The sequence below is a fragment of the Lycium ferocissimum genome, chromosome 3, assembly GCF_029784015.1.
Source record: "Lycium ferocissimum isolate CSIRO_LF1 chromosome 3, AGI_CSIRO_Lferr_CH_V1, whole genome shotgun sequence".
Taxonomy (NCBI): Eukaryota; Viridiplantae; Streptophyta; class Magnoliopsida; order Solanales; family Solanaceae; genus Lycium; species Lycium ferocissimum.
This window is the reverse complement of record NC_081344.1, coordinates 21,723,777-21,736,266: the sequence shown is the minus strand read 5'-3', so window position 1 is coordinate 21,736,266 and position 12,490 is coordinate 21,723,777. Positions and strand designations below refer to the sequence as shown.

General features: G+C 34.4%; 1 protein-coding gene across 1 annotated transcript; it reads left to right on the top strand.

The window, feature by feature from the left end:
* The first annotated feature begins 6,911 nt into the window (after positions 1-6,911).
* On the top strand, positions 6,912-12,147 carry LOC132050034 (BTB/POZ domain-containing protein NPY2-like). Its single transcript, XM_059441043.1, is given in 6 exon segments — positions 6,912-7,746; positions 9,251-9,320; positions 9,476-9,497; positions 9,500-9,675; positions 9,677-10,636; positions 11,343-12,147. Coding segments are annotated over 6 exon segments (1,821 nt in total). The 5' UTR covers positions 6,912-7,684; the 3' UTR covers positions 11,874-12,147.
* Positions 12,148-12,490: the final 343 nt, after the last annotated feature.

Sequence of the window (12,490 nt, the reverse complement as noted above, 5' to 3'; positions counted from 1 at the left end):
CTTTTCTACCGTCTCTTCCACCTACTCTCCCTATTTCTCTTCCTCCGACAGCCAATCCCGTTTTTCACGAACGGACGAAACAAGTTGACCTTGATTGTCACTTCGTCCGTCAACAGTATTTGGCTGGTTTAATTTCTTGATCTTTTGTTCCATCTTCATCTCAAGTGGCAGATCTGTTTACTAAACCCCATGCCGGACCTTCTCATCGTTTTCTTTTGAACAAGTTGGAGGTTTGTTCCTCCCCCTCCAACTTGAGAGGTGGTGGTGGTAGTGGGGTGATGAAATATTTGATGATCATGATTCACCGGAGAAGAAGATCGGTGTATTTTCAGAGACAAAGAACGACAATGGTTGAAGGTTTCAACACATTTTTAGAATTCTATTTCAGACAACAACAAAGAAAAGAGTAAAGGCAAAACCATTATATTCAACACACTGCTGGAGGACACGTGAACACACAGTTGTCCACTATGATATGCTATGCACGAGACTGTCTAGAATGTTCCCAAAATTTCACACCTGTAAATATAATTTAATTCAGTATTATTTTATTCATTGTAGAATCGGTTTGTTACAACTTAGCCAATAGTAATTGAACAACTGTATAGGTAGTTACGATTTTGATTCCTCTACTTTGCTATTTATACGTGCACTGTAAAGATATGAAAGACACATAAAATTCAACACAAATCTTTTCTCAATTTTGTAATCCTTCAGTGTTTTGGTTAAGATTATCCATTTTCTAACACATCTTGGTTCAAGTACCTAAGGAGTCATGCCACAATTCCTTAAACATATCCATGAATCTTGACTCGACCATTCAAAGTTTGTATATGGGCTTCTTTCGGTGTCTATCTTAGTGCATTGCCACTTGTTTAGTGATCTTTTTACACAGATTTTTGGGCCTTTTACATTTAACTTCGGGTCATTTGCACTTTTGTTCCTCTTTTGTGATGGTCTTTAATTTTTGTCTCTCAAGACAAATAATTTTTTCACAGGCATTATATTTTCGCATCACAATATCTTATAAATTATATCCCGCATTCTTAAAGAACTTATGCCAGCTGGTTATAAGTTCGATTTTGAAAGAAGAAAATTAAAGACCAGTCCATTTGAAGGAAAAACCGTGCAATTAAATGTTTAAATTCAGTGGGAGTGTTAGAGCTAATTTGAAAAGCTGAGATCAAAAGCTGAAACTTCAAACTTTTACTAATAAAGTCTATTTTTCAACATTTCTAGGTTTTGCTTTCGTTAAGTACTAAAAGGAATAGAGAAGGAAAAACTAGAACAAAAATACCAATGTTCTTGGTGTTGAATGGATCTCTTATTCCTCTCGGAAGTTGTTGAATTCCCACATGATCATGAATGGATCCATGTGATGACTTGATTAGCCAAGACTTTTTTAATCTACAATCAATCTACCACTTTACCCGACTACATTAATTAGGGGAGATTTTCAAGGTATACAGTCCAATACAACACTTTACACCCCATAGTCATGTTGTAGTTTAGGTCCGCATAATCACACTTTTCTGCGGCAGTGTTTAAACAACCTTATATATCAATATACAATATTTATATATTTATATAAATATTATATCTAATATAAAAGTATATAACACGTCGTAGCTACATAGACAAACTCTTTCTGCGATTTTTAATTGTAATTCTTGTATAAAACCACTCAAATCTGCGATAAATGACTTCGGATTTTGTAGATAACCTCCTTGGACTATTTTCAATAAATCTAAACAATACTAAACTAAATTTCTCACAAAATCCATATTTGTAATCAAACTTGCTTCTTCAAACTTGTTCAACATTAATGATTGGTTATCTTTCTAATCTTATTTTCACCATCCAAATCTTACAAACTTAGCACTCTAACCATAATTTTAGCTTCAAGGACAATAACAAATTGAGCTTGTCAACTAGCAATCAAAAGACGACTAGATTGAAGAATAAAAATAGGGGAAATAATATAACTTTCAAATATAGGCCAATTCGAGTAAGGGCTTAAAAAAAATTGCTCATTAGCTATAAGTTTGAGCCAGATCGATGACTGAGAGTGTAAAATCTCATTAATTAATGTGGTTCTGATATAATTAAATATTGGGTTTGGATGAATTTTTCTTAGCACCAAATGGCATTTATGATTATGCTAGCTATAGAATCAGATCCTTCTTATGTTTGTAGTTAGTGAAAGTGATAATCTATGTAGAATCTGCAAATTAATGGGTGAGCATGTGTTCTTGTTTTAGTCCATTAAGTGACATCGTACTCTTTCTTATAATTTTTTAGCTCTTAGTACCGTTAGTGAGCTGCAAAGTAACATGAAAGCTATTAATTCCTAACTTGGGATTCATCTTATCAATTAATTGCATTGTCCGCCCGTCACTAAGAGTGAGCTCAATCTCTGCTTATTAAATTACGAAAAAAACAGTGGATCACTAAATTATCTCCTCCGTTTTTAATTTATGTGAACCTTTTTAGGAATCTGAGGGTCGAAAACTTTATAACTTTGACCGTAAAGTTTGACATGAATTTTTAAAGTTTGTAAAAATAAAATTTTACATATTTAGAAAGTATATACTCGTATAAGAAGTAATTATAAGTCACGACAATTTATATTTCAAATAATTTTAAAAATTTAAAAAAACTTGGTTAAAGAACCACCTCTTACACTCCCTAAATAACACTAATAGATTCACATAAATCAAACAGGGGTATTCACTACTCCTATTAGTCTAATTCATGTGTCATGGAGAAAGACTTAACAGCCTCGTTTGGATTAGCTAGAAAAAATGGCTTTTAAGCATAAGTGCTTAAATGCTCTTTAAGTCTTGAAAGTTATTTTATAAATAAGTGATTCGTGTTTGGATAAAAGTGCTTAAAGGGTTTTTAGAAGTAAGGGTAGTATTGGAATTAACATAAAATATAAGGGATAAAGGGGTAAAGTTGTTAATTAACTAAAATAGCTTTTAAGAAAATAAAAAATAAAAATAAAAAATAAGGTGGGGTTGAGCAACTTCTTGATTTTGGCTTATTTTAAACACTTTTAACTTAATTTAAACTGTTTTCTATTTTTGTCAAACACTCAAATAAGTTAAAAAGAGCTTATAAGCTGGTTTGACCAACTAATAAGTCAATCTAAATGAGCTCTTAGTATAATAACTACACATATTACATACTTTTTTAGAAAATTGTCCAACGATCGATATAGTTAAAGTCAAGAATACTGAATGCATAATTAGCGCGTGTTGAATGGTGCTTAGTCAGAATCTTGAGGTTAGGCAAAGAGAATCCCTCTTATCTGGTGTTGCACCATTGTCCCCTCTATTCAGGGAAAATGCATTTCTCTTTTTGAGGATGGAGAGGTGTAAAGAGTATTCTCCTCAAAATTAGGATTCCATGCAAAAGAGTAAGACTTTAACTTGATAATGAGTTTAAGGTTTATACGATATTTACATGTATATCTTTTTAAAATGTGAAATTTAAAATTTAAAGAATAGAATATGTTACTTGTTACAGCAGATAAAGATTTGATGGTGTAAAAATTATTTACGCCGACAATACATATTACTTAAACTTATTAACGATTTATATGCATGTGGAGGTTCAAACTTCAAAGTTGATCATAAGCGGCCCCTTCTTTATTGAGATACCACCTGGAATACGTCCAGCAAGTGCTATATTCCCTCAAGAGAATAATCTGAATTTAATATTTGTAGCTAAGTTTGACTATTTTCGGGTCAAAACTCGAAAGTAACCCACAGAGAATAGAATAAGTTTTGACAAATAGTTACGTTTGTGGTATTCAGTAGATGTCCCCTATTATTCAAGCTCCTCTAACCACGTCATTGCTAAGCAAACGTCTTTACTTAACGTTCACATTTTTGCATAGACTTTTTAACATGTAATTTTAGTGGAACAGCCAGCATGAGATGTGTACCGTAGATAGCAGCTGAGCTCAAAATTTACTCTAGGGAATTAGAAAAAATGCAAGAAATCTTAAACCGGATTTGAATTTGTGATGTCAAGTCTAAAATAACTTTTAAACCTCCTTTACCACTATTTACAAATTTTCATTATAATAAAAGAAGATCAGTAGTTTATATAACTAAAAGAATTCGTCTTCACGCTATATGTGTAGTATAATTTTCCGATAAAAGAAATTCAATTGAACTCCTTCACCTATATATCTAGCTCTGCCTCTGTGTTATTATGGTAACTTTAGTACTTCTAGCATTCCTTTCCGATACCTTTGGAATGTATGTCTTCACACTATTTGTGTGGTATAATTATTATGGTAGAAGTACTAGAGCTATCATAATTTTTTTTGGATAAAAGAAATTAAAGAGAGAATTGCCAGCAGCCTCAAACTTGGAGAGATATGAAAATATCCTTTTCCTAATATCTTATAAGGTTTAACTTCTACATATAGATGTATAGATAAACAAAATAGATAAACAAAATTCTTTTCAATAACTTAATGAAAAGATGCTTGTACAAGCTAGTAGCTATTCATAATAAATGAAAATAATAATCTAAAGAATAAGACACAATTTTCTGCAAGTTAAAATATACTACTATAGGGATGGTTTGGTATGATGGATAAGCAAAAATAGTGATGGGATAAAATTTAGTATCACCTTATCCCTTGTTTAGTTACAAATCTTGTTATAAGTTATTTCAGGATTAAAATTAGTATTGGGATAACTTATAACCATTAGAGGGTGGAATAGTAATCCTGGGATAACTTATTCTGAGATAAAATAGTGAAATTGACTAAAATAGCCCTGAGATGTCAAAACCCTTTTTCGACCTAGCTTTTCACATTGTTTACCCTACAAGTGCTAAAGAAACGGTGCTAAAAATACATTCAGCTTTAGAGGCCACACAAGTTGCTGGATTGAAGCCATATTAATTAGCACATGAGAAGATAGGAGCAAAATACTGCTGAAAGTTTATGGAATACGAATATGCACCGACAATTCCATGATTATTGAAAGTTCTCTTAGCTCTAGTATGGTAATCAGAGTTATAGTTTATAATTTCAGATTGCCTCCCATATAAATCCAAAAGAATAAAGGGAACGAATGCTAACTTTAAGATCATAAAGGGCATTAAATTGACAAAAAGATAAGGGAAAATATATTATGGAAAATAAATAAAAGAAGAAGGAAGTCAGCAGATATATTTAAAAGAGAATTGACGGGTTTCAAACGAATAAAATAGCAAGAAGAGGGGAAATTTTAGGCTAAATAGGGTGGAGGGTATTTTTGTAAACAAATAACTTCTTCTTAGAAATTAGGCAATGCATTTTATTTTTAATACAACATACCAAACAGTGAATAAGAAATAATACCAAGATAACTAATCTCAGCATAACTAATCCCAAAGATAACTTGTCTTCAGACCAAACAACCCCTTAGTGCGCTATTCAGAGGAGGCATGCTATGTGGTGTTAATCTCATCAAAATGTTAGTGTCACATGGGATTGAGCATCTACCTTGAACAACTTTAATTTGAGCCATTCGGATAAACAGCAGGAGTACTTTTGGGTGCAAAGTGTATCGGCTGATAAAATTGATCATTTTCACTTAGTAAAGGGATAAATTAATTGAGGTGCGGGTAAGTTATCTCAAATACTACTATTATTTTAAAAATATACGAATAGGAAAGGAAAAGAAAAGCAATATTTGGAAATTAGAAATTTAAGTGGAATTCTGCTTTTACTTTAGTCATTGACAAGAAATAGGAGAAGGAAAATTCTGATACCAAAAAGTTGTCCAACAGGTAAGCGCATACCAGCAAATCATGGCTTTTGGGCTTCTACTATAATTTTGTATTTCCCTCAAACTGCATAAAATTGGATACAACTCATTCTTGATGCAAACACTATTATGGTAGGTTAGCTTTAGCTCTACTTTGTGGGTCTTTTTCTTCTTTACAGACTTGTGCACGTGGGTCTTTGATGTTCCTTTAAACTTACTACTTTAACATTGTAATTAGACATTAAGTTGAATGATTATATCTCAAATGACACTACCTTTTTAGTTTGTTCTGTTGATAAGTTAATTAAGGTCCAATAGACCATAGATGTATAATGGGACAGCTCCCAGGCCAATTAATGAGAAACAACCTACGCATATTGTGTTACGAATTTAATTACCCGCATTGCTATATGTTCACAGTAATCAGTATCACAAGTTAATTAACTTGTCATAACAGGTTAGTTAATATTGTTACTAAATTACCAATAATATATATCATGTAAATTTTCTTATAATTACTTTACAACTTATTATAAAGGGACACTGTCTTTTGAGTTCCTTGGATACCCTGGCGAGGCATGATGAGTCTTTTTTAGTAGTTCATATATTTAACTGGCTAGATTTCTGTTCTCTGAGATGATTCTTTTAACCACTTGTTTTACTTGTCCTTTGAATAATGCCCACTATTTGTATGACTCAGCATTGTAAAACTATAAGGATAGATCCTTTCTGTCTACCTTTTTGGTGGCTCCTTTAACTGATACCAAGATGGTGTTTTACTGTTTTTTCGTTTTGCCAAGAAAAATATTTATTTATTTGACATTCGTAGCTAGGTAGGGGTAAAGTATGCGTACACCTCATTCTTTTGGATCCTTACTTGTGGAATCACCGTACCTTGTTGTTGTTGACATTTCTAGATTTTCTTTATCCTTGAACAGTGATGGAGTCAAGATTTTCACTTAAGGGATTCAAAATATAAAGAAGTAAATATACGAAGAGGCTAAAGGGGAAATAACATCTATATATATATATATATATATATATATATATATATATATATATATATATATAAAATAATTTTAATTATGTATGAATAGTAATTTTCTGCCGAACCCTACCTAGCTCCGCCCTGCCTGTGATCGTTTGGAGCTTTTTAAAGACCTATTGAGTTCCATATGCAAGCTTTTTTTTCTTCTTTTGATTTTCCACTCGATATTCAGTATCTGAATTGAGGCTCGATTAAATCCGGTTTTGCGCCTGGAAGTCCCACATTAGGAAGCAAAACGCTCCGTAATAAAGGTTACTCCGTATCTGAAAACTCAAACCTGAGACTTCTTGTTAACATGAAGAGTACTTGTTACTCCACGACAACCTTCATCGGTCCATATGCAAGCTCTTACTATAGCTTATACAGTTATACTGGAAAAGAGAAGACTTACTAGTATAAAGAATTACAAAGAAGAGAGAGAGAGAGGGTGGTTTAAAAAGTAAAAGAAAATAGTGAGGGAGATGGTGGGATGGAGTCAGATTGATGCCATTGTGTCTTGTTTTTGAGAATAATTTAGTCTGTTGTTTATGTCTCCTAAGCTAACTGGTTACCCCTCGGTGTGTGGGCTTTGCTGCCAACCAAGGAAACAATGTCTTCTACTATGCCTCCTTCCCATTTAAGTGAATCCCATTTCTTTAAAGTAAACAAAAACTGCACTTAACCATTTCTTCTCTCTTTCTCTCTCTCTCTCTCTCTCCTTTTCCTTCAAGTTCAGAAAATTGGTTGTTTTCAGAAATTGGTTTCAAGATTCAGGTAATTTTGGTCATTGGGGATATCAGGTAATGAACACAAGCTAGTGTTTTGACTTTACAGTTATTCAGTTGAGCAGCTAGGTGAGAAACTTCCAGAAGTTGGCAAAATGAAGTTCATGAAACTTGGATCCAAACCTGATACATTTCAGTCAGATGGGAAAAATGTCAGGTCAGATCTTGTGCTTCATTACTTTTGAAAGTTTTATTCACCACTTCTTCTTGTTCTGGTTATTCAGAGCAGTTGTTAACTGTTACTTATGTTTTATTACCATAAATTTAACTTATTTGTCTATTGTTATCCCGTTATATCTTGTGTCAACATCACGTTATATCAGTAATAGCCATTCTAGATCAATCATTTGGTTTGGTTCACTTGCTAAGGCCATCGTGCAATGTTTGTTTAATTGAAGGTTGTGTAAATGCTTTTGGTGAACTGATTTGAGTTAGTAGGTTCCTTTTGGGCTATTAGCCAAAGAAAACTCTGGATCAATGTCAAAGAAATTCATAGATATATGTATCTGAAGAAATGGATGGGTGTTTTCTAGAGATTAATTCCTATGCTGTATGACCTAGCAAAAGCAGAAAACGAAATAAAGGGGAAATTTCAGTAGGGTTAATGTACTTTTGTTCAGTCATTAAAAATCTCTACTTCCAAGTGCATAGCTGTCTTTTGATGATTTCATTTTTCCATGTGAAGTACCTTCTTAGAGCTTGTTCAGTTAATAACTTAGACTTGAGGCATAGTAGCATTATCTTCAGGTATATCTTGTATCTCCTTTGTATTGGCTATTACATTTGGAAGCATTTCACGTTGCTCTAGGAAGAAAAAGAATCAGTAAATTCAGTACAAAGGTATAGTGGATCAAGCATGCCAACTGTTCTCTCAAGTACAACACTCATCAACTGATAGGAATATCATTAGTATTAGACACTGTTAGTTAATGCAATGCTGTTTTTTTCTTATATGTAGCTGCCCCAAATATCACAGAGCAAGTTTTATATACCAATATAAGCATTACTATGGTATAGTGGAGAGTAGTATGATTGCCAGGGAGGTATATTTAGCATTATGAGGTATTAGCGGGAAATTAAAAGGTTGAGATTAATTATTAAATCTTAAGTGGCTGTTATATATCTTCATAATTCATCTGGTTTTGGAAATTGAAAATAATGATGTCATCAGGATTAAACCTTATAGAACGTCCTGGTCATCCGATTAATCTTGATTTTTTTTTCTTCAAAAGGATGGTTAATAAGGTGAAATGGATATCTTGTATTAATGTCTGTTGGTTCTAACTTGGGCTGACAGAAAGTACTATATAGTATGAAAAACTCAGTCTTACCAGAACACTGAAGAAAAGAAAATATGCTACACAGTTCTGAAAGAGAAGAATGATGTCATTTCGTTCAGTTTACTTAGAAGGACACTGTGGAGAACAAGCATCAGATTCTCCAAATGAAATGGATTTGATTCTCTTAAATTACTGAAATTCAGCAAGAATACCAGGATTTGCCGCAGTTTTCAAGTCTATTCTAGATTTCTTAATATGGTTAAGTCGTGTCTGTGAAGTCTAGCTATCTATCTGTATTCATCACTAATGATAGCCTGGTGAATGTTTGTGTTTCTTCTCTATTTAAACAAGTTCTCATCACTAAAATTTCCGTTAATGCAGATATGTTGCTTCAGAGTTGGCTTCTGACATCATTGTTAATGTAGGGGATGTGAAGTTTTATCTGCATAAGGTACAGCTATCTGACAACTATATATATATGCGACCTTCCTCTGTTCAAGATTTTATTTCAGATGTTCTGTCTGCTTGTCTGAAGAAAAAAATGAAATAACTGAGCACACTTTGGTATATTCATTCGCTGATGCTTGTAATTGGTGAAAATTGCAGTTTCCTCTTCTGTCCAAGAGTGCTTTTTGCAAAAGCTGGTTGCAAACCCAAGTGAAGGAGATGGCGAAGAAATTTACATTCATGACGTTCCTGGAGGACCTATGTCCTTTGAAATATGTGTCAAGTTTTGTTACGGTATGACAGTTACACTGAATGCTTATAATGTCGTGGCAGCAAGGTGTGCTGCTGAGTATCTTGAAAATGCATGAGGATGTTGAGAAAGGAAATCTTATTTACAAGGTCGATGTTTTCCTACACTGTAGCATTTTCCGAAGCTGGAAAGATTCGATAATATTTCTTCAGACCACTAAATCTAGGTTACATCTGTGTGAGGAAGTGAAGTTGATCAGCCACTGTATTGATGCTATAGCATCCAAGACATCTATTGATGTTCGCAAGGTTAATTGGTCTTATACATATAACCGGACAAAGATACCAGAGGAAAATGGAAATGGTCCTAACTCCAATGGAGTTAGAAGCCGTGTGGTGCCAAATGATTGGTGGGTTGATGACTTATGTGAGCTTGAAATAGATCTTTATAAACGGGTTATTGTCAACATAAAGAACAAAGGGATTGTCTCCTCTGAAGTGATTGGAGAAGCTATTAAAGCTTACACTTTGAGAAGGTTCCCAGGCTTTAGCAAGGGTGTCTTCCAGTTCAATGACGTGTCCAGATCACGCTCAATATTGGATACAATTATATGTCTATTACCTGCTGAAAAAGGTACTGTCTCTTGTAGTTTCTTGTTGAAATTGCTAAAAGCATCCATTTCAGTGGATGCTGGAGAAACGGTTAAGGCAGAACTAGTCAAGAGAATAGGGCAGCAACTGGAGGAGGCCTCTGTCAATGATCTTTTGATCCGAGCTACAGATGGGGAAGTGACAATGTATGATGTCCATGTCTTCCACAAAATACTAGAGTACTTTGTGATGCGTGATGAGGATTTGAAAACTCAGTTGGAAGATGGTAATGAAATTCCGGGGGTTTTATCAGAAGCTTCAAAGCTCATGGTGGCAAAGCTAGTAGATGGATACCTTATAGAAATTGCCAAGGATCCTAATCTCCCTTTGTCAATATTTGTTGGTCTAGCAGATATGGTAACAGATTTCCCTCGGCCTGGTCATGACAGCCTTTATCGTGCAATTGATACTTACCTCAAGGTGAGAATCTGTTGAAATATCTAAGTAACCTTTTCTATTACAAAAAGGAAATACTCAGCAGCATCCTTCCCCTCCACCCATAGAATTTCCTCAAGTTCATGTTTAATGAACCAAGGGTAGACAAAATGCTTGCATCTCATAGTTAGGAAAGTGCTAACAATAATATATGCTGTCTAGCAAACATGTCTTAAGATCTTACAGACCAAAAGAAATCATGTAAAGATCCCCTTGCTAAACTTATTGCTCAGTTTTTTAGTCAAAGAACTGCATATTTTAACAGTAAAGGCATTCAAGTAATATTTTCAGCATGTAACTTGTAAAATAGTCTAACATTTCCCGTGTCACATACATTGGTAGCAAAAACTTGATATATGGTTACCAGTTAAACCTGAAAATCTGAAAGTCAATTTCAGCTTTTTGGAAGACCATTTGCCTTTATTAATCTTCTTGATTTCTTCAGTTCTGTCCCGAACTGTAAAACTCGGTCAAAGTTCTGAATGTTAAGTTTGCTTAAAGCTGATGAAAATGCAGTATATCTCAGGCTTCGGGCTAATTTCTATCTGCAATATTGGTGCTTTGTTGGTGAATAGGTGTATGAAGTCAGTTCTAGGAAAGAATGCTCACCAAAACTTGTGCTTAAAAAATTTACTTAACTAATGAATGCTGGTAAGTTTACTTGTTGATCTCCTTGTGATGTTGTACATAGGCGCACCCTGGGATCAGCAAGAATGACAGAAAGAGAATTTGCAGTCTGATGGATTGCAAAAAACTCTCAGTTGATGCATGTACGCATGCCGTGCAAAATGAGAGACTTCCCTCACGCGTTGTCGTGCAAGTTCTCTTCTTTGAGCAAGTCAGGGCCAATGCATCCTCCGGGAGCAGCACTCCGGATCTGCCCAAAGCTATTAGAGACCTCACCGGTGCTTCATATGCGAGCTCAAGGTCAGCCACAACAGACTCGGAGGTTACAGCCTCTGCTGAAGAACTGAGGGCTTTGAAAGAAGAGCTGGCAGCCTTAAAATTGGCAAATGGAGGACTAATTGATAAAGTTAATGGCAAGGCTGCCAATGGTAGAATGAAAAGTTTACGGATCTTTACAAAAATCTGGTCAAGCAAAGGCAGGAAACAAGGGGAAAATAGTGGCTCGGAATCATCAGACAGCCTTGGATCTGCCAGCTTAGAAGAAGCTAAGTACACACGTACACCTTCAAGAAAAGGAAGATATTCAGTTTCTTAAGCATAACTAGTACCAGAAAATGTAGTCACTAGTATTGGTGAGTCTTTTCTTTTTTCCTTTTTTTGTCTCCCGGAGTTTTCCTTAAATGACCTTAGCATGTCAGAAACTAGTCATGTTACTCTGAAATCTTCAGAAAAATTGAAGGATGTAGTTTCACAAGGTGTAGTGGAGGAAATGAAGCTTCTATGGGCACAAAAAAGCAGAAATTTGATGTACATATGTTCATTTTTTTGTGCGGAATGCCCTTCAAAGGCACTGATCTTTAATTTTTGTCTCTCAAATTGGTGGTCTTTAATTTTTGCCCTTCGGTAAAAACTCCTTGATTCCAGGTTCGAACCCCCGCTCAGTAAAAAATTAAAAAAAATAAAAATAAAATCACAACGCAGAGTTTGATGAGGAAGAGTTTTGCCTTTTTTTTTTTTTTTTTTTTTTTTTTTTTTATTTAATTCAGTTGAAATTTTGCAAAACTTTGTCCTAAGGCCTAACTTTTGCCCGAATAGGCCTAATTTTGCTACCAAACTCTACCTTGCGATTTTATTTTTATTTTTATTGAGCCGGGGTTTGAACCCATAACCTCGGGATATTAGGCGAAGAGCAAAATAACGACCACCAATTTG